At 48.7% G+C, this 23459-nt stretch overlaps 1 protein-coding gene across 1 annotated transcript in view; it reads right to left on the bottom strand.

Moving 5' to 3' along the window:
* Window positions 1-5384: 5384 nt before the first annotated feature.
* LOC147665963 (nuclear mitotic apparatus protein 1-like) overlaps window positions 5385-23459 on the bottom strand; it is a 115423-nt gene continuing 97348 nt past the window's right edge. Inside the window, exon 4 of the mRNA XM_086949373.1 lies at window positions 5385-7603. Within this exon, the coding sequence (XP_086805499.1) occupies window positions 7565-7603 (39 nt within the window). The 3' untranslated portion in view covers window positions 5385-7564. The remainder of the gene's footprint in view (window positions 7604-23459) is intronic.

The following is a 23459-nucleotide window of genomic DNA, read 5'->3' as shown; positions in this document are numbered from 1 at the left end:
CACTAGTACAGCCCCCTTTAGCAGAATAAAGGTAGGAGATGGTCCCATTCCAAATTAGATTATCCTGAACAAATTTAAAAGAAGAAACTCTGGACTTCGACGTTCTGCTCCACAGAAGACTGAAGAATCTCCCTTGAGGCCAAGGAGTGACCTCCCTGCAACTGCAGGCACCATCAAGCGTCCTAGCGGTTCACTTTGTTGTCCTTCCTGCCGGAACCAGACCGCAGAGCCCGACGAGACCCGGACTTCCAGACCTCTTCGGCCTCTGCAGCACAGCTGAGATCGTGAGTGCGACGAGTCACAAGGACCAGCCATCTTGAAGAAACTGCACTTAGCTTCCAGCACGACCTCTGAGGCACCCTCGAGTGCTTTGGGGATTGAGAAGCCCCAGCCCGAGCAGCCCCTGCACCGAAGATCCGCCCTCCAGCATCCACGAGATCTGCGTCAGGCCCTTCTGCTTGATTGCTGCTCGACGCGTTGTCTGGTCACTTGCCGGCTGGCTAGTGGCCTCCTAGACGATGAAACCTTGAAACACCGCTGGTCTGGTTGCTCCAGACTGGCCCTCGCTTCCTTCCAAAAGAGAAGCACCAGACGCCATTTCCACTCACCGCGTGGGTTGCCTTTGCCAAGGCCTGTAGACTCCGAATCCGGATCCGACAGCGAGAGCCCGCGTGGGACAGCTCGTGCCTCCATCCTGGTCGTCTTAGACACATCCTGGTCCATGTGGCTGCAGAGACAAGCGTCCACTCTTCACCTGATCGCGACAACAGCATCTGGTTCCTTCCTGGTTCCACTCCAGTCACTGGCTAGTGACTTTGAACACTGTCCCCTCTGCTTTCAGGTCTCCATCTTCCTCGATCCACCCTTGGATCGCTCCAGACATCTTCCACCTGGTCGCCTGCAGCCCATGGGTGAGGTCACGAGAGCATTTCGGTGCTCAAGGGTAGATTGACTCTCCTAGTGTTCAGGTATCCAGTCATTTTAGTCGTAACTAGTCGGAACTGTCTTTACTCATAACTTTTTAATAACTTGTTGTGCCCATTGACTTTGTTCCGCATCTCGCGCGTGAGTTCACACTCTGCACACGCGTCCAGTGGGCCTCCTGCTCCTTTCGTAAGGTTAGTGTAGTCCCAGCGAACCTACATCCTCTGGGCATCTTCATTTCCTCTATCGTTCTACTTACACCACTTACTTCGTATATGGTTTGTCGTGCCCCTAGGGCACCATTGTAATTTGTGCTACTTTTTGTATTTTTCTGAAGAGTATTGTTATGTGCTTAGCCCTCTGATCTCAAAGAGTTCAGAGGTGTTTGTTAGTAATAAACACATTGTTTATTTTCATAACAACCTGTGTGGTGTCCTTTCATCTGTTATTCAAGGGGTTATATGTGGTAAAACAGCTGGCTTCACATGCCAAAAGAGTTTAGCCTAAGACTGCTCTGTCCATGCTACCATTAGGATAGCTGGTCTATAAGGTTGACTTACAACCAATCACCATAAGGGTTGATTGGACTGATATATGATGCTCACTAGTTCTAGTGATCACCTTGTATCAGGCCAACTTCTCACAACTTCCTCTTGCAGAAGATCCAAGTGATCCCCCGACACGCGGTGGTACTGCGGTGGCATGGCTGGAGGGGTCGCCACGAAGGGGAGGGAATAGCCCCTTCGGACAATTTGCAGCACCCACCTATCCGACGTGATGGTACGCCAGTGAAGGAGGTGATGTCGAACCCTGCCCCCCACTGGCGTCGTGTGGTCCTGAAAGCTCGGACTAGGAGGGCTTTGAGGCAGATGCTGTGGGGGTGGATGTGGCCTGGCCTTGCCTTAGTCCCCATGCACTGCCACGGCGGTTACCACTCCGCCACCACGTTGGATGTTAGTCTGCAGACCGTGGCTGGCAGGATGTGTGGGGGCGCCCCTTCCTTGGCCACGAAAGGAGCGAAAGGCAGCAGGCTGCTGGCGTGGGGCAGACAGGCCCAAGGTCTTGGCCGTAGCCCTGGAGTCCTTAAAGCACTCAAGCGCACTGTCTGCCTTGTTGACAAAGAGGCGACGGCCATCAAATGGCATGTCCATAAGGGTGTTTCGGACATCAGGCGAAAAGGTGGCGGACCTCAGCCAGACATGGTGACGAATCGCCACTGTCGTTGCCATCGCTCTGCCTAGCGAGTCCGTTGTATCCAGCCCACATCGGATGGAGTACCGTGCCGCATCACGACCCTCCGCAAGGGTTTGGGCGAGTTTAGTCCGGGCCTCCTCCAGACATTTTGGCAGCATGTCCGCGACCGTGTCCCATAGAGAGTGGGTATAACGGCCCAAAAAGCACGCAGTGTTAACTGACTGCAACCCCAAACTCTGTGAGGAGAACATCTTTCCATGCTGTTCATACCTCTCGGATTCCCGATCAGGGGGAGCCTTCGGGAACGCGGTCTGGGAGTTGGAGGCCTGCATGACCAGGCTCTCGGGGGTGGGGTGGGTGGACAGGAAGCAAGGGTCGCCCGGAGCCGGGCGGTGGCCTCTGGATACGTTACTATCTACAGGGGGACCTCGCGGGCCTCGACCAGGTGCCCAAAAGAACTTCAGACAAGGCCTCCTTAAACGGCAACAGAGGCTCCGAAGAGCTTGCCTGCGGTATAAGGACCTCAGTGAGGAGGTTAGTCCTCCCGGCCGCAACGGGGAGTTCAAGGGATAAGGCCTTGGCCACCCGCATCAACATCACACTATAGGCAGCCCCCTCATTCGAAGCCACGGAAGGAGGAGAGACAAAGCCAGTGTCTGGCGAAGTATCCAAACCACTGGCATCCCCTAGCTCACCTGCCCAGTTCTGATAAGGCTGGCACTCACGTGCCAGAGGATCCTCAGACACCTCCCAATCCACCTCGCCACCCATCTCCTGGTACTCAGGGTCAAATGATGGGGCCTGGTCATAGAAGAATAAGTCTCCCATCAGTGTCGAGAGCGGCCTCGAGTGGCGCCGCACCCAGATTGAGGGGAGAACCAGGGACGACGTCGTCCTGGGATGGCGCCGGGGGCGACACCCTGGGGGCCGGCGTGGTCGTAAGGTTGACCGGCGACGACCCGGAACCGGCGGGGCCCTGCGGCGAAGCACCCGGCCCGCTTGGGCCCCCAGTCAGGAACGCTTGGCCCGAAGGCGCAGCGGAACCAGACGGAGAGGTGAGCGAACTCATGGCCGTGAGGAAGGCTTCGATCTCCTCTGGCGTAACGTTCTGCCCAGGGACCGGCGGGTATGGAGCAGGCCGCGACACCCGCAGCTCCGGTGGAGCCGCGTGGGCGGTGTCGCCCGAACCCCCGGCCGCATCGCGCGAAAGTCGGGGGGAGTCAGAAGAGCGATGTCGCTTCTTCGACTTCTTGTGCCTCTTACCTGAGGACTTGGAGCTCGAGGAGTGGTGTCGATCCTCTGAGCCGTATTGACTCCGGCCCCGTGACCGGTCCCTCTACCTCCTACCGGACCGGTACCTCGAGCGGCGCGGGCCGACTGCCGGAGTTCGAGGAGCTTGCGGGACCACTCCCGCCTAGCCTTCGACGTCAAGGCCTGGCAGTCGGGGCACGACTTGTCATCGTGGTCGGGCCCCAGGCAATGAAGACACCGGCAATGGGGGTCGGTAACCCACATCAGTCGGCTGCAGTCGACGCAGGGATTGAACCCGGACATCCCTACCGGCACCGTCAGAGTCGTTCGACTTCGAGAAGTGACCAAAAATTATCGAAAAAGTTTAGTCAACAAATTACTAAGGGTACCACTTTTTCTAGATCGGCGCTTGCAGGCGCGGAAAAAAGAAGAACTGACGCCAGTGCGCGAGGGCGGCATCTTAACTACTCCGGCGATGTCAACCCGGCGCCAACGACGGACGCGGAGCCGCAGACGCCCACCGATGCGCAAGGGTACTGCTACGCAAAAGTTTCCGGATCCAGTCTGACGCCTGGGGATATTCGAAGGTAAGGATTCGAATACTAACCTGTTTCTTTCAGATTGTGTTACCATTTCTTCATACTTGGGCGCTCCCTTTGATAGATGGATCACGCGGGTGCACTTGAAAACAAAGTTTGAGCAGGCTCTTGCGTCCCTTTTTAAATCTGGCTCTGGACAAGGGTCTATGCCTTTGGACATAGCACTCACCATCTATTCGCTAGGACCTTAGCAAACAGCCACTTATGGTGCTGGTGTATTGGGGGATAACAGACTGTTCACCATTACAGATCAGTTAACAAAAAAAACGTGCGTAGGCTTTTACCCCTCCCTAGCAGCATTCCCTCGTTAATACTACTTGCGGAATTAGGATTGCAGTATTTGGGGGACACGGTAAGTATTGAACCTATGTGACTTTGGCTTTCATTTTGGTCCAGATCTGAGATATCGCCGACAGTCAGTAATCAATGAGAATTTATCAAGGGCACACAAGATTAAGTGGCTGAACTATGTGAAGAACGAGTTACGATCGATAGGTAGGATAGAGTTGTTTACTGATCCGTTGTCCATCGACCTGCAGACCAGATTACTGGTAAAAAGAGAGCTCCTACATTCGATAGCCGAAAGGAGGTGGAAGGGTGGGCAGAAGGGTTTGGTGAGGATGTATTTTCCTTTGTGCACTACAATTAGCATAGAGCCATATCCGCTGAAGATGCCATTTCACCAGAGATTCCTTTTGTTAAGGTTTAGACGTGCCTGGACCACTTTTTGGTGTCTTACCCTTTTAATGTTTTTACTGAGAAAGAATTGGGTCCATGTCCAAGCAATTCAGTTACACCCAAACGCACTTTTTTTCTCTGTGAGCTTTATAAAGAACAGAGAATTCAGATCCTAAAGCCCTTTATGAGCATTTTAAACATTAGAAAGTGCAAAGAGGCTTTAGGGTATCTACAATTGCTTCAGACTAAGCAAGTTTGTAGAACTATATATAGATTTACTGTATGTGTCATGAAAACTAGGAAATTCTATGACGCTTGCCTGTTTTTATACAGCTTAAGTAAAATGTTTTATATGTAGTGGACCCCTTTATTCAGACTTATATTACAATATGAACTACATTGTACATGTTTTATGATTCCTAGTGTCTATGATCGAAATTGTAATTGTTTTTATCTGTATGCTTTTATGGTTTGTTTCTAAAAGAAAATAAAGTACTTGAACTGATCTGATAGTTCTATACACTTTCAAAATGAGTAATCTAGCTTCTGACAAGGTGTCAGAGAGAAGGTGCATTTGTGCCTTTTACAGCCCACACAATGAAAAATAACATTCTTTGACAGACAACTGTTTTTTTCCCTAAATGTCACAACATATGGAAAGGTTTTTCAACTGTTACATAAAAGGATCTTATGATGTACTCTTTTACAGACTCCATTAATCATAGAGACTACTCAGGCTCAATGAGAAAAATTTATTTACAATAGAAAAACACATAAAAATCATGATAAAGACAGACATGAAATCAAGCAACCAGAGGAGAAAATCTCTCATATTTGAGCCAGCTCCCAATGAATGAGCTCGAGAAAGTTTAACAGAAGTAAAAGTACATGTATAAAAGCTTAAAATCTAGCGAGAGGATGGCATAAGTAGACGTGGTCTGGGCATTTCATAACCCTGAGATGAAGGGTACCAAAACATTTAATTAGCATTTTTAGACTACAAATATTTATATGTGTATACATTAAGATAATGAGGGAAGACATATATAATGACACAACAGAATGAGTGAGTTTCATCAGAGATCACCGTCTGGAAGTCTGCGTGTTGAAGTCTTGCAGTTTCCTCAGCTGGAGATGGCTCTTGAAGTGTACTTTATTACTTTCCAGAGCATGCCAGTTCCAAGGTGAACATCACCCTTCTACAAACATACAAAGTATTGTCCGACAAAACACAGGTGGGAAGAATACAAGGTCAAGGATAAAAAAGGAGTAGTGAAGTATAGGACACGCTCACACATGATAGGGCACACTGTCCACAAGCTTCTCCCAATTTGCAAGCCAGTGCTGAATGCTATCAGTCAATATATTTGCTGCCGTACTAGAACTGATAGAAAATATTCACCACCAAGGGTTTGTATGCTCGTGTGCAGTAGACCGTAGGTATGGCATGTGGATTACAGTATATACAGCAATAAGTATGTGGCACAAAAAAAATCAGATAGCATTAACATTCAGTTAACAATATTGCATTCTATCTGATTTATAAAGATTAAGTACAAATTTTCTAAATTAAACGTGAGAAGAAAATCAACCAAATCATTCCCCTTCAAATTAGTCATGACGTTTCCAGACATACTAAAATCGAATTTTACCTTCATTACGCCTATGAGAGTAAAGTCCGTTTGTGCTTCATGTAAAAAAAAAATTGAAGTTGCTATAATGGACTTCGCAGTCTAAGCTATATTAAATGCCTTACATAAAATATCACCAGTGATTTGTTTCAAGCAATTGATTTTTACAATGTCTCAAAACACTGAATTTTAAATCAGACAAAAAGCTTGAAATCATTACTGTGTGCAGTAACAGAGGTGATGCACATGGTAAAATAATATTCAAAGTGCAGATTGTTCTAAAACCTAGAGAAGAAAAGTTTTAACATTGAGCCTTCAGACAAAGGGGCCGTAAAAGCAACAGCACATAATGGGTGTGCACATCAGACCATGGGCTCCACCACTACTTAACTTATAATGTACCCTTTCATCTGTCCATTTAAACGACTAAAGTGTAGGTTAGTGTTTCATACAATGAAAGATGCAGAAAGACCAATAACTGGGTGGAAATTAAAACAGACTAGAAAAAGTGCAGTTTTAACAATCAAATTCACTGTACACAAAAGATCTTGTTGAATGGCATTAAGATAGCTCAGACTAACAGAAGCATGAATCAAAAGTATTTTCTTTACTCCGGTATCGCTGCTCAAAAACACAGCTCAAATGTTGCTCATTCCAATATCAAAGATTTTCTGTAACACTTTCCCTGTAGCTTAATGTACTTCCTGTACCTTTATGAGCCTATATTGCGGTCAAAAGGGTACACGGATTACTAGAGCCCACGCAAACCAGCAATGTAAATCCATATATGCACCAATGCTTCAATTGATGTCTGTAAGCTGGACGGTGGCAAATTGAATGCATAAATATTGCTATTCAGAGTAGAATTAAAATTACAACACCTTACAATGAGACTATTGATTCCTGAAATTATTTTGCTCATCGGGTTTCCTGTCCAGTTTCAACAGAAAAGTATAACAATTGACCTTGTAGCCACTCTGCTGTTGGCAGCAAAAACCATCTCCACCCATCCATAGTACATGCAGCAGGATGGGTCGGCGCTCTGGCTTCTCCCACGGATGACAAATCTAACAAAAGCAGAGCTTTAGAGCAAGTCAACACAGGGCTGACCATAGAAGAGCGAACCAGACCTAGACCAGCTGATATGATCCAACAATGCTAGGAGAACTGTAGCAAGACTGTCGTGCATTTCTGATGGTTAAACGTCTGGCTAGCATAAATGAGGCCAAGTGATCTCTTCTTTAATTATAAAAGTGCTCTTCTGTGCCTTGCCAAAATGGTGATATTTTACACTTTCCTGTTCTTTGACAGTTTACGATCAAACATCTGAAAAGAAAAAAAAAACAATTTAATGACCGTACTTGGTGAGATTTGAGGATACAATAGGATCTTTTGCACGACAATACTTTGAGAGTCAGTAACCAATAACTAGCGCCATTACAGTACACTAAAATTTAATAATGCAGATGATAAATACAACATTAAACGTAGGCAGCAATAGTGTTCACATCGGAGCATCTGCATTGGTTTTCCAACAACCAGTTTTCATCCCTGTTAAACTCCATGGAACCTCTATTACACGAGAATCCACTTTCAGAATATGGGCTGCATTAATATTGATCATGCTGCACACTTCTAGCCCAAAATGGCACTTTCACTTTACTTTCTGAAGCCAGAGACTGGATAAAAGGTCATTCACTTGAGATGAATTAACTCAAATCACATGGAGGATAGTGAGGAATTGCCCTTCACCAAGATGTGATTGATAATGATACATTAAATGATACGTTAACAAAAATCCAAAAGAACTCGACAAAAACTTGTGAGTTCAGGGCTAACGTCACCATGATAATCTGAATGGCTTGCAAATGAACAAGGCGTACAACTTGCGCACCATCATCACAAAAGGTATGTCACGAATGAAACCATGGCACTGAAGAATTAGAGCTCATACGTGGAGAGGCTCCCAAAAATACCACGCTTATGCCTAAAATAGTGTGCAATTCCAAACTAGAAACTGGAGGGGCTTCTTGAACTTTCTAGAAAATAAAACACAGGGATTCAGTTGGTATTTATTATGCCGTAATGTCAGGCAGATTAAATGATAACACTGACTTATCAAGAAAATGGAAATAAGGGAATTCGCCTCTGCATTGTGAGAGATCAAACATCCTCGGTACACAGTAGGGAAAATACCTCAATTTAAGAGATGCCCGGGGAATATTCGAAATGTGAGGAAACACTGGCTAGAAGTCTATCGGAAATCAAGCTGCATGAAGACAGTAGCATTATTGAAGCAGACCACCTAAAACGTTATCAAAGAGTGCAAACAGCAAAAGCATCTGTGCAAGGTCTCTCTTTGCATGATCACCTCCAAAGGTTTGGAATGATGCTGCTGGTTTTCAACCGTGAAGGTTCCGAGACCCCTGCGCTGATCCTTAAAACATGTATGTCTGGTTGGTTCACCCACAATTGGCACACGTTAACTTACTTCGATATCCCTGGGATATGGTACAAGGGGTACCCAGGGATGCGACTTAAGTGTCCCTGAAGCACTTACTGTGCCACAAATGTGATAAAGTAAAGCATGACTCTCAGCCTGCCATTGCTGGCTGACAGAGCATGCACAGCGCGCATCTCAGCCGGTGCTCACATATGAGGCGGAATCTAGCCTCGCATTACCACCACCAACAAAAGATTACGCCACACTCCAGGGATGCTGTTCCAGCAATTTTATTTCATTCCACCATCACCAACATGTTTCGACCTTCACAATCTTGATCACGGTTCAGTAAGTCCATTTTCACTTTCAATTTATACAGGACTGCCTACTTGTCAAGTAAAGAGGCATTATGGGATATGCAGTTCAATAAACAGTGACAAATATAAAATTAACCTTTTAAAGTTGAAAACAAAATTATCATTGCGTGTCCACATCATTTTTATTGTTTATGACTGTATTACTTATGTGATTGGGTATTATTTTTTTTCTAATTACTCAATATGGTACACCTCCAGTTCGCACCGGCACAGTGCCAAGAGCGTGGTGCATTATATTCTAATAGGGGTTTACAACTACAAGGTGCATTTTCTTTTTCCATACTGCAATCATTCCCAACACTTCAAGTTATTTCGGTTCAGTGCCAAATGGATGGTGTATCCTATTCTAGGAGGAGTTTTATAACTACTAGATGAATTTTTTAATTTCATACTGCAACCATTCGCACTCTTAATAAACCAGGCATGATCTCTCTGGTTCCTTCAATGGATTGATGTGGGCATTGTTTCTTTTCAAGGCTAAGGTGCCAATCTTGATATATGTTGTCTTGCCTTACTCTACTGCAGATTTGTCAATCTGATTTACATAGCCATAATGTTTTACTCCATTTCAACTGACTAGATCTACAAATGTACATGCGATTCCTCATCCCCGCTAAACCACGGGTTGTTTAGTATGAAATCTTATAATCAGCCTAAAATCTAAACGTCTTAGAGTGTTCTGTCCCCACCTCTCTCACTGGCAGGTATTGTGGCAATTCTGCAGTATCTCATGCAGTTGTCAGTTGTATCCTTGATGTATTAACATATTCCTAGTCATCGCATAGTTCATATCTTTATTTTGTAGTGCTCGGATATGTTCCAGAATCCTCTTTTTCAATGGGCAGACCGTACTCCATATATAGCGTAGGCCACATTGACATGCCAGCATATACACCACATAGATAGTTTCACAATTAATCTTTTCAATCGTAAACATTTTTACTCTGAAATCCTAAATCTCTCAAATGTTTCTTCCTATTCGACATGCCTTGGTCAAATTTTTTAAAGCCTATAATATATATATATATATATCCATCCACAACCATCTCCAGCATACTAAGCCCAACAGCCAGATAACAACACTGCAGTTCCAGTTTGAAGTAAGTTTGTTTATTTAAGTGCTGTTACGAATATCCGCAGGGTCACCTGCGTTGCTCACACCTAAGGCAGGCCTATCAAATCCTAAGGCAGGGTGCTGTATAATAAAAAGTGGAACATGTGTTTTAACGTTCTAACAGTAAAAAAAACAAATTGTTGTATCTACATTAGAAAGGCTAGTAGCCCATTGGCTACTTGTGGGACACCCCCGCGCCGCACGGCCACCAGCTGCTGCGTGTGCCACTCCGCTTTGCCCTCTGCCTCGCTGCCCTGCCTCGTTGCCGGCTGACGCCGCTGCCGTCTGTTTTGTTTTGTTTTTGTAAAACATTTGTGCTTGTTTTTCTGCCTCGTTACCAGCTGCCGCCGCTGCCGTCTGTTTTGTTTTCGTATAACATTTGTGCTTGTTTTTCACTGTATTTACTTCCCGTGTTAGCGTCGTGTTTAAGCATTTGTGCCTGTTGTTCTGGTCACTTTTGCCCGTTTTCTCGTTCTCCTTCCTGTCTGCCCGCCTACCTCGCCGCCCTCCGCCTTCCCTCCCCGCTCCCCGCCACCACCGCTGACCACGCCCCTTTCCCCTTCTGCTCCCGCCTCCCAGCTGCCCCGCCCACCCGCGCACTTGGCCTTAAATGGCGACCGTGCGACGCAGGTGAGTGTGACCCACTTGTGGGACACCCCCGCGCCGCACGGCCACCAGCTGCTGCGTGTGCCACTCCGCTTTGCCCTCTGCCTCGCTGCCCTGCCTCGTTGCCGGCTGACGCCGCTGCCGTCTGTTTTGTTTTGTTTTTGTAAAACATTTGTGCTTGTTTTTCTGCCTCGTTGCCGGCTGACGCCGCTGCAGTCGGTTTTGTTTTGTTTTCGTATAACATTTGTGCTTGTTTTTCACTGTATTTACTTCCCGTGTTAGCGTCGTGTTTAAGCATTTGTGCCTGTTGTTCTGGTCACTTTTGCCCGTTTTCTCGTTCTCCTTCCTGTCTGCCCGCCTACCTCGCCGCCCTCCGCCTTCCCTCCCCGCTCCCCGCTTCCCGCCACCACCGCTGACCACGCCCCTTTTCCCTTCTGCTCCCGCCTCCCAGCTGCCCTGCCCACCCGCGCACTTCGCCTTAAATGGCGACCGTGCGAATGCGCAGCGGTCACGCGCAGCGGGCGCGCCGATTGTGCGCCGAAGGCGCGCCAAAGGTAAGCCCGTCTGCGCCCGTCCGCGCCTGGACCGCGCCCAGTGCCAGGACCCCTGGCCCCCGACCGACCCGCCTGACGTACTCCGCCGCCACCCTCATCGCTCTCAACTCCGGCCGACTCCCAGAATGCCATCAAGCCACACCACGACGCACCCACGGACCTTTCAGCTGCCACGCCTGCAAATTCACCTGCATCCGGACCTGCCTCACACCAGCACCCGCCAAGTCGAACACCAGCAGCACCCACCTCAAGTGCATCCTGCTCAACACCCGCTCCGTCCACAGACACGCCATCCAACTCTGGAACCTCCTAGACGCCACAGCCCCTGACGTTGCCTTCCTCACGGAGACCTGGATGAACGCCTCTTCAGCTCCCGACATCGCCATCGCTATCCCAGAGGGCTACAAGATCGTCCGGAGGGACCGCGACGCCAACCAGATGGGAGGAAGCATCGCCATCATCCACAGGAACACCATCCGTCTCACGACCAGCACCGACAACACCCTGACCACCGCCGAACATCTGCATTTCCAGATTCACACCGACCCGAACACCACCCTCAGAGGCACCCTGATCTACCGACCTCCGGGACCACGCACCCAATTCAGCGAGGACATCGCCGACTTCGTCAGCCCGCACGCCCTCCCCTCCGCTGACTACATCCTCCTGGGGGACCTCAACTTCCACCTGGAGAACAACAACGACCGCAACACCAGCACCCTGCTCGACAACCTCGCCAATCTTGGACTCAAGCAGCTGGTGTCCACCCCTACCCACCTCGCCGGACACACACTCGACGCAGTCTTCTCCTCCAGCACAGACATCGACTTCAGCCACGCCACAGAGCTTCAATGGACGGACCACAGCTGCGTCCACTTCACCTTCAAGAGAACGACGACCCACCACCACCAGCATCAGGCCGCCCGCAGAAGCTGGAACAAGATCACAGCAGACCAGCTCGCCGCTTCCCTGAGCCAGCACCCTCCCGCCAGCTCAGCGAACCCCAGCCAGGCCGCCAACAACCTCACGAGGTGGATCAGCAACTGCGCGGACGAACTCGCCCCGCTGAGAACCCCGCCCAGCAGATCCGGCAGCAAGAAAGCCCCGTGGTTCACCGACGAACTCAAGAGCTCCAAGAAGAACTGCCGAGCCCTCGAGAAAGTCTGGAGAAGGGATCCTACACCAGACAACAGGACCACCTTCAAGCTGGCCACCCGGAAGCACCACCAGCTGATCCGCGCCGCCAAGAAAACTGCTTTCAAGGACCGGCTGGACAACAACGCACACAACTGCAAGGAACTCTTCAACATCGTGAAAGAGCTATCCAACCCCAGCGCAGGAAACAACAACATCACCCCATCGCAAGACCTCTGCAACTCCCTCGCTTCATACTTCCACAACAAGATCGCGGACATACACAACAGCTTCAACAACCAACCAACGAACACCAAGACCGAACAACCACCCCCCACCACCACCCTCCACGCCTGGACCCCGATCAGCACCGAAGACACCATCCGCACGATGAACTCCATCCACTCCGGATCACCGACTGACCCCTGCCCTCACCACATCTTCAACAAGGCTGACGCTGTCATCGCACCCCACCTGCGAGACATCAACACATCCTTCGACACCGCCACCTTCCCTGAGAGCTGGAAGCACGCCGAACTCAGCGCTCTTCTCAAGAAACCCACAGTGGACCCCACCGAACTCAAGAACTACCGCCCCATCTCGCTCCTCCCGTTTCCAGCCAAAGTTATCGAGAAGACCGTCAACAAGCAGATGGCCGCCTTCCTCGAGACGAATGGATCCCTCGACCCCTCACAGTCCGGCTTCCGAGCCAATCACAGCACCGAGACCGCCCTCATTGCCGCCACCGATGACATCCGAGCCCTGATGGACAACGGAGAAACAGCGGCCCTCATCCTCCTAGACCTCTCCGCGGCTTTCGACACTGTCTGCCACCGCACCCTAGTACAGCGCCTCAGCAATGTCGGAATCCAGGACAAGGCGCTGGAATGGATAATCTCCTTCCTCGACGGAAGAACACAGAGAGTCCGTCTATCACCGTACAAGTCAGAGGCCACCAAAGTCATCTGCGGCGTCCCCCAAGGATCCTCTCTGAGCCCCACCCTCTTCAACGTCTACATGAGCCCCCTCGCGGCCATCGCACGCCAGCACAACCTCAACATAATCTCCTACGCCGACGACACCCAGCTGATCCTCTCCCTGACCAACGACCCCGCCGCCGCCAGAGCCAACCTGCACGAAGGGATGAAAGAGGTAGCCGAGTGGATGACGACCAGCCGCCTGAAACTGAACTCGGACAAGACGGAGGTCCTCATCCTGGGCTCCTCACCCTCCGCCTGGGACGACTCCTGGTGGCCTCCCGCCCTGGGCACCGCACCCAAACCGACAGACCATGCACGCAACCTGGGCTTCATCCTGGACTCCTCCCTCTCCATGACCAGGCAAGTCAACAACGTCTCATCAGCATGCTTCAACATCCTCCGCATGCTACGGAAGATCTTCTGGTGGATCCCCACCGAGACCAGGAAGACTGTCACCCAGGCCCTCGTCACCAGCCGACTGGACTACGGCAACGCCCTCTACGCCGGTACCACTGCCAAGCTCCAGAAGAGACTCCAGCGGATCCAGAACGCCTCAGCCAGACTCATCCTCGACATCCCACGAACCAGCCACATCTCCGGACATCTGAGAGACCTTCACTGGCTCCCCGTCAACAAAAGAATCACCTTCCGCCTCCTCACCCACGCACACAAAGCCCTACACGACCAAGGCCCGAGCTACCTCAACAGCCGAGTCAACTTCTACGCTCCCAAACGCCACCTCCGATCAGCCAACCACGCCCTCGCCGACGTCCCCCGCATCCGAAGAGCGACTACAGGAGGAAGGTCCTTCTCCTACCTGGCCGCCAAGACCTGGAACTCCCTCCCGACCGACCTGCGCCTGACCCAAGACCACCTCTCCTTCAGGAAGAAGCTGAAGACCTGGCTGTTCGAGCAGTAGCGGCACCCCCCCCCCCCCCAGCGCCTTGAGACCCCACGGGTATGTAGCGCGCTCTATAAATGTCTTTGATTGATTGATTGATTGGAGAGTACAGAGTTACAGGAGGACCGCTCACCTGTGCTAATTTTAGAATGGGACTACTAAAGCTGGTGCTTCAAGGTATCAAAAGCATCAGTGCATTAAACTGGACCTGATGCTCATGTTGAATTTATTGTAACTTAGGCAAATGGCAACTTCAGAAAGTTGAAACTGTTGCCCAAAGTTTCCCAATAACTTTACAGTTGCAGCCCACACGACTTCCTTCTGCCTTCTGGGGTGAAGGGGAGAAGAGGTGTGAACAATTCTCTGGAAGGAACATAAACGGCCTGCCATTTGAAGAAGTTTTCTCTCCCTGGCAGAAGGGTCAAACAGGGTGTGAGCTCAAAAGGTGAGCTTCAAAGGCTAAGCCGCCTTTGAAGGGCAAATGTTGGGCACACACGAGAGGGGATGCTCTTTTGGTTTGGTAGACAGGCTGGGAACAGAACGGGAAGCGTTTGCAAAACCAGGTTTTCCATAGGCATGTAGCTCTTAGGTAGCCACATTTGGAAGGTGGGCCACTGAGCTCTACACACCAAGAAGGGTCCTGCCATCTTGTGAGTAGGCAAAAATGTTGCATTCTGGGATAGCTAGATGGCACAATTTGCAGGAAGATTTCATCGAATGGGAGAGGATCTGGTAGCCCACTAGCTGGTAGGAACACCAACCCCCAAGGGCAAGTTCTGGGCACAAAAGTGGCACTCTGACTACGTCTGTACTGAAGAGTCGACAGATAAAGGAATGCCTTGCTGTTCTCTGGACCCAGCAAAGAGGCTGCAGCAAGTCTGGACTGACACTGCTGCTCCTTGGGCTAGCAGAGAAAGGAATGTGGCACCCTGCTTGATGAATGTCATCCCTGAGCCTCAGACAGGAGTGACCTCAAGGGTCTGTTATAGCTACAGCACCACAAAATCTGAAGAAGCCTGCAATGGAGAGTTAGTGTCTAATACTGCATGGCCGCTGAACTGCAGCCGGGTAGACAGTGTCCATGCACTCAAACGTTGCACCAGAGTCTGCTAGACCTAGAAGAGTCATTGGAGTGCAAGTTGGGGCCTAAGTCGGGAGCTGCCACCAGCTAACTGGAATGCTGGTTTCACGGTTACCATAGACCAGTAGCAACTGGTGTTTGGCTGTACTTCAACTGAACTTTTAGGGACATCTATTCCTGTGGTCAAAGTTGCCCAGCTGTGACCGAGAAGTAACCCCAAGAGAAACCCCATCACTGGATCAGCTTCCTCAGCATCCTGTATCCCTTGCATCAGGACTACTCTTATGGGGGTTCACCCATTGAACCTCAAACTGGACTGGAGGTTGCCTGATAACTGAAGCAAGACTCATTAACACCCGTCCGTCCTTTCTGCAGAGTTTAGTCAACCATAGTGTAACCAGAGCAATAATTTGTAACTTTACAAACGTTTTCAAAGAAACTGCAGCAATTGGCAATGCTCGCTTGCGGTTTGAATGAAAAGCAGTCATTTATTATTTGCTTAATTTCTATCTCTGGAACCCTCTATGTGATTTTTTTGTACTGTTTACAAATTCATAAAAGTAACCAATTTTTATAAAGGTTGAGCTAAAGTTTGGCAAACTAGCCTGACTGGACCCAAGATGGATTTGTGAGTTTATAACATGGTAAAGGTAAGGTAAGGTTGCTGCCATAATATGAACCGCTTTCCTCACAATCTATCACTAACGTGTCTCTTGCAGATGTACGTCAGCTGCTGCTGTTGTCAGTCTATATGGAATTGGAATAAATGAATCAAAAGGACCTGACTACACTTGTTGTGGAATTCATCCAAAGGATACTCATTTGGACTGTGTAGGAAGGGGGAGTCTCTAGTTGGCGCAGTGCAACACTAGCGACAAGCAGGGACTCTCTCTTCCTCGTCAGGGCTGAGGGTTACCTTCAAGACAACCTCTGCTTACCTTCTAGGTAGTGTGGCTTAAGCAGTCTTGGCTAATCTCTGGGGCACATAGGGTTAAACATTTGCAATATCACACCATCACAACCAACCCACCACACAAAGACACCAAACTGTATTTGTAAAAATATATATCTTTATATAGATTTCAAGCAGGCTTGCAAATACAGTTGTCAAACTTTCAATAGCGGTTCCAGGTTACTTAAGTTCAGGTTGCCACAGTTCTTTCTTAGCAATAAGCAATCTTTTGGGCCTTCTGCCCAGGTTCAGCAAGGCTCAGTGTCTTGTAGCGCCTCAATGCGCTTTCCGCTGTCTCTGCTCACTTCAGAGAGGAGATCGGGCCTCGGGGACCAGGAGCTGTGCGAGCCTCGGTTTCAGGGGCGGCTCGCGTTTGGGAGCAGATAGCGCGGTGCGAGCTCGAGTTGCAGGACGCTCGCACCGTGAGGATACAACACTGTACCTTTCAAATTCTTGTGGAGTGGGCGGCTTCCAGGGGAGCTGTCCCACGTCGCGTTGCTTTTCCGGGGTCGCTGTTCGCTGCGGCTCTCAGCCGGGCAGGTCAGGGGTCATCCGGGGCGGCGGTGTTCAGTGGCGGCAGGGTCCTTCCTTCGTCGTTCGCTCCGACCCTGGAGGCGGCGGCTGTGTGGTGGCGGCCAGTGGCAGTACGGTCCCCAAGTGCAGGACGTACCCAGCCAAGTGCAGGACGTACCCAGCCAAAGTGCCGGTTGCAGCTGTGCGTTCACAGCTGAGCTGTCGGGCAGGCTACCGACCAGAGGGGGGGTTATCACAGGGCGGCTGTCCGTCTTCGCAGGTGGATTGACGGCTTGAAGCGCAGTCAATTCGGGAGCTTGGACCGGACGGGTCCTCCTTCACTTTGCTCTCGGGCTCCCGGTGCAGATGCGGTCACGGTGTTCGGGCCAGCGGTGGCTGGACCTCACGTTGCTGTTGCTTTGGGCCCCGGTCACGGTGTTTGGGGGGATGTCGATGCCTTGGATTAGTCTCCTCCGTCAGTACTGCAGCGATAAGCAGCACACACAGTCGCTTTCTTCAGGGTGTAGCGCCCACTGGTCCTGGGGCGCTGGTCAGGGGGCAAGTTCAGCAGCAAGCCCTTGGAGATCTTTCAGCAGAGTTTGGCACAAAGTTTCACAAAGCAAAAGTCTTCTTGTAGTCTTTTCTTTTCCTCTCCTTCTGCAGCAAGGCACCAGACACAGGCAAGAGACAGCACTCTTCCTTGTCCTTCCCGGTCCTTCTCGTCGGGTAGAGTTCCTTCTGTAGCCCAAACAGGATCTAATTTACAAGGAGCAAGGCTCCGTGTTTTATACTGCATTTCTTTTGTTCTCGCAGGCCAGGGGGGCCGCTGCATAGCCACTTTCAGTCCTTGAGTACTCTGGTGGGTGTAATCCGGCTTCTGCTTTCAGTGTGAGGGGCAGGCGCATCAGACGCCCCACAGGAGGTGGAGCCAGCATTGAGCGGACAGGGGCAGCCAGAGTACCTTGTTGATGGGTTCTTCGCCCTTGCCGGGCCAGGTGTCGGCTGAGTCATCAGTCGCTCCCCAGGAGGGTGGAGCTAGCATTGTGGTGGCAGAGCACAGCAAGATTCAGAGTCAAGAGGCACTCCTACCTCCCACTAAGGTGTAATCTGCGCATTCACCACCTGTCATCCCCCAGCCCTGTCACTCACACATCCCAGACAGTCAGATACACATACCAGCAGAGGCGGGCTGAAATGGTTAGGCAAGCAAATGCTAACTTTCTAAAAGTAGTATTTGCAAACACAGGATATTAAAATAAACTTTACTAAAAGAAATATTTTATTATTCTGAGTTCAAGCATACTAAACACGACTCTCTACCATGCTCCCTGAGCCTGCTGGGATTATAGAGTGTAATAATTCCAGCAGCCCATTCTGGCCTAACGGAAGCAGGTAGCCTTACACTAGTGAAATACGAATTTAGTTGTAATTCACTACTAGGACATGCCACACACATCAGGGCTTGTCCTACCTTACACCTACAATGCACACTGCCCGCAGGCCTACCATAGGGGTGACTAATATGCAGTCAAGGGAAGGTTCAGGGGCTGGCAAGTGGGTGCACTTGCCCAGCCGGCATGACAGTACGAGACTGCACGCAGGGTCTGCAATGGCGGACCCTAGACACATCTTAAGGCTGCTTCTGTGGGTGGCGCAACCAGCGCTGCAGGTCCACTAGCAGTATTGGCATTCACACGCCCTGGCACTCCTAGTGCACTTTACTAGGGACTAACAGTAAATCCAATGCACCAATCATGGACATCAATCACATGTACAATTTACAGTAGGGAGCACTTGCACTGCGGCACGGGTCGGCCGTGGCGCAGTGCCCTGAGTATCGGAAAACCAGCAAAACATCGGAGGCACACCAGCAAAAAGTGGAAGGGAAACTCACGCCAAGGTGCCAGGTCTAACAGACTGTTTGAACCATAGATTATCAAATGTGGATGAAAGACAATCATTTGGTGTGCTTCAGTATTTGTGTTGGATGTTTGGCAAGGATTTAGGTTGATCATAAATTTCCGGGCGACCAATATCTGACATAAAATTCTTAATAAACTTTCGCCAGGGGATTTTTAAAGCAAGCTCTGAGTCACAACAGTCCTTTACTATGGGACGGTTCAAATCCATGTAGTCCGAGGTCCATATTTTGTGCTAAAGCAGGACTGGCTGAATCTTGAGCAAAGATATTAAATCATTAGCTCCCAGTTCAGAGTGACATACAAAGTTTGAACAGCTAGAAGGGAGTGCTAATTTCTTTTTTTAAAAAGGCTTTTTTCACCATCTGCAGTGACTCAACATTTGCGTGTCCCCATATTTTAGAACCGTACATTGCAATAATTCTGCATTGTATATGGTTAACATTTCTTTCGTCTGAATACTCCCCAGTTACCTTGTAAAATTGCAATTTGTTAGATCTATCATAGTTCTTTGTAATCTTCTCGAATTAATAGCACTTTTCCAATTCCCTTCACAGTCAAATAAAATTCCCAAATAGGAGAAAGTCGGGGTTAAAGGTAAAATAACTTTTCCTATAAAAATGGGACAACACTTAGCTGAATTACGGCCCACCTTCATAACAAATGTCTTGCTTATATTAATTTGTAACCCCAGATTTAAAAAAAAAAAAACAAAGCTGTCAAGAAGACGCTGCAAAGCCAAAGGGGTGCACACCATAAGTACAGCGTCATTCAAATAAAGCTGAAAGCGTATTAGCTGGTGCTTAACTTGTGGCAAATCCGCACACGTACTAGCAAGTGTGTTTCTCAGGTTAAAATTGAACAGGTTAAAAAAAAAAGAGGCAAGTAACACCCTTGGCGAACCCCTTTTTTGAATACTAAAGGGATGTGTACACTCAAACTTTATACCATAACTTACACTTGCGTAACTATTTGAGTAGAAGTGTCTTAAAAAGTTAATAGTACAATCAATACCCATCTAAACTCATTTCAAACCAAAGATTATCGTGGATTACACAATCGTAAGCGGATGATAAATCAATAAAAACCATATACAGGTTGCCACTTTTGATATACACTTTTACCCAGTAACAAATAAATATATACATGTTTTAAACACATTTTATTAATTTAACAATTCACTTCCAGCAGGAAATGAACACTTAAACTTATCTATCGATAGGAGTGGTTAAAAAATTAGTTTGGGTTGACTTTTCTGGTGATGACCTCTATAAGAATTTCTGGGGTAGCGGTTTCTATGAAGGATAGCTAGACATGTAGTGCCTCACCTGTCTTCCAAACAGCCACAACAAATGAAGCACACTCTATGGTTGGTGGCCCAAGTGGTGAGTGAAGCTCTGTCTTTAGAGAGTTACTGATTCTACTAACATCCTGCAAATCAACGTATAAGGGATCGGTATAATGTAGGGGGGAGTAAACCACCCCCCATGGTAAACAGCACCTTGGGGTACCCCCTGCTCTGGCATAAGATCAGGACCAAAAACATAATGGAGCCTCTGTTGGTAGTTATAAAATAACAGATGCACAGGGTTAGAGTTAGACTGAATAAGGATTAGTTACTTACCTTTAATCCTAGTTGTCATCCAGGGGTATACTCAAAGTCATAATCTATGAATAATCCCCGCCCATGTGCGGGATCCCGGAGCATATAGAAAATATATAAGAAAAACATATTTGCAGCCTAAAACATTTCCCAACTGGTAAAGCTGCCGCAAAATTACATGAATTAGCATACACACAGAAGAACTCTCCCCAACCCTGAGGATAAAAGAGCAGTAAACATTTGCAAGCAACAATGCTTTATTGCCATAGGAAAACTTGTAATTGCGGGCATTTGCCAGTAGGCTGCAGTAGAGTATAAAAAAAAACAAAGAAAAACTGACACCTTGCCTTTAAGGCAATAGAGTAGGGGTACCGTGCCTTTAAGTCCTGAAGGCGACCCCCTGCTCCCATGATGCACCACAGGTGACAGTTGGGTCAGTCCTTTTTGGAGGTGCAAGACAGCCGAGTAGATACGTAGTAACTTAACATAGCTTTACAAATCATGCTCGTCCGGGGAGGAGGGCGGGAGCTTATGACTTTGATAAGTATACCCCTGGATGAGAACTAGGATTACAGGTAAGTAACTAATCCTGCTCATCCAGGGGATACTCATCAATAGTCATAATCTATGAATAGATTAGCAAGCTCATACCCAAAGCCTCGCGGAAGAGCAAGAAATAATACAAAGACTGAATAAGTTACACATTGCACATATAGTTTTTGCAAATAAGTTCCTTAAAGAGGCCTGCCCTACTCGGGCATCGGCCTGTGTGTCTGAGTCCAGGCAATAGTGGCGGGTAAGGGTATGCACAGACCGCCAAGTAGCCGCTTTACAAATTTCAGAAATAGGAACATTACAGAGGAGAGCTGTAGTTGAAGCTTTACCTCTAGTAGAGTGTGCATGTGGTTTACCCTGTAAGGTCTTGTTAGCTAGTTGGTAAGCTAAGGCTATACAGGAGATAATCCAGCGAGAAATTGACCATTTTGAGGCTGACAGGCCATTATTGATGCTGCCATTATTAACAAAAAGCCGGTCAGACTTTCTAAGTGGAAGGGTTTTAGCCAAGTAGAACTTCAGGACCCTCCGGAGATGTAGAGAGTGTAATGACCTCTCCGGGGGAGTGGTAGGTTGAGGAAAAAAAGGTAGGCAAGGTAATAGACTGGTTGATATGAAAGTCGGAGACTACCTTAGGCAGAAATCCTGGGTGCGTTTGCAGAACCACCCTGTTGGCATGAAAAACTGTGTAAGGTTCCTTACAACACAAGGGCTGGATTTTGCTAATCCTACGGGCAGAGGTAATCGCCACTAAAAAAGCAGCTTTCCAGGTCAAGTGCTGCAAAGAAGCCTTATGTATAGGCTCGAAAGGAGCACTCATCAGTTTAGTCAGGACGATATTATGCTCCCAGGGAGGAGAGGGGACTTCACTGGTGGAAAGACCTTCCTAAACCCCTCTAAGAAATCTTTAACTACAGGCATAAGGAAAAAAGATTTTTGAGAAGGTGACATCCTATAGGCTGTGATGGCAGCTAAATAAACCCTGATGGAGGGGTATTTTAGGCCTGATTTCGCTAAATGCAACAGATAAGGTAGAATCACCTGCTCTTGGCCATGTATCGGGTCAAGTAAGTGTTCACGACACCATAAGAACCTCTTCCACTTGAAAGCATATGACTTCCTAGTGGAGGGTCGTTTTGCTTCTTTAAGAATGTTCATGCAGTTTGTTGGGAGGTCTAGGTGTCCATACTGGATGACCTCAGGAGCCATGCCGTCAAGGGGAGGGAAGGTTGTGGTGAAATACCTTCCCCTGGTCCTTGGATAACCAGTCTGGACGGCAAGGTAGTTGCCGGTGCAGAACCTCCGACAGCTGAAGGAGATCCGGGTATCACCACTGGCATGGCCACTCTGGCGCTATCAGGATCACCCTGGTGTTGGTCATGTAGAATTTCTGGATCACCGCCGGTATCAGAGTCAGGGGAGGAAAGGCGTAGAGTAATGTCTGCGACCAGCTGATCAAAAGTCCGTTCCCCAGTGATCCCTGTTGGGGGAACCTGGACGCAAAGACGGGGCATTTTGCATTGTCCGCGTCTGCGAACAGGTCTATATTCGGTACGTCCCATATCTATAAAACCTCCTGCGTGACTTCTTCGTTGAGCACCCAATAGTGCACTTCTACGAAGACTCTGCTTAGGCAGTCTGCTTGAACGTTTTGGAGTCCTGGTAGATGAACTGCCACGGTGGAGGCCAGGAGCCAGTGCCAGATGGCTTGTGCTTCCAGAGATAAGACTCTTGACCTGGTGCCTCCCTGCTTGTTCAGATAGAACACAGTTGTGTTGTTCGTCTGAACCTGGAGGTAATTGGTGCGCAGAGACAGGTAAAGAGACTTGAGAGCCGGATGAACTGCTCGAAGCTCCAGGAAGTTGATATGGTAGCTTTGCTCTACTTCAGACCAGAGGCTTTGAACTTGGAGCTGGTCCATGTGAGCACCCCAGCCTTGAAGGAAAGTGTAGGAAGGTGGATATCTGACTATGGTTGCCCCCAACTTTTTGCCTAGTGTTTTGCTGGTTTTCGACTTAGTTGGCCTGGGATCCTGCTATTCAGGACCCCAGGCTTCCTGCTCTCTCTGTTAAAATGGACTCCAAGTACCTTAGGTACATATCTAATTGGATACTGAGTCACCTTATCAGCCCCTGTACAGTGTACCTTAGGTATCCAGGGCATAGGTGTACCCAGGGCCTACCAGGGGCTGCAGCATGTATTTATGCCACCCCTGGCTGGCCATCCAAAACTGACAAGTGGCTGATCAATCATCTAGGGCAAGGTGGTGTAATCCCCCTTGCTTTAGATATAGTATACCTATATCTAACCCTAAAATGGACACATATACTCCTATAAGTCACTCCTATGGCAAGCCTTAACAATCCTGGAGGCAGAGTGCTTGGAATTATGTGAGATAGTGCTCTGGCATGAGCTGAGCCTGTCTGCAGCTTTCGGAACCAAGTCCTTTA

This window comes from Lissotriton vulgaris, unplaced genomic scaffold, assembly GCF_964263255.1.
Source record: "Lissotriton vulgaris unplaced genomic scaffold, aLisVul1.2 SCAFFOLD_1529, whole genome shotgun sequence".
In the NCBI taxonomy this organism is placed as follows: domain Eukaryota; kingdom Metazoa; phylum Chordata; class Amphibia; order Caudata; family Salamandridae; genus Lissotriton; species Lissotriton vulgaris.
Note: the sequence above shows the minus strand (reverse complement) of the source record. Positions and strands in the feature narration are given on the sequence as shown.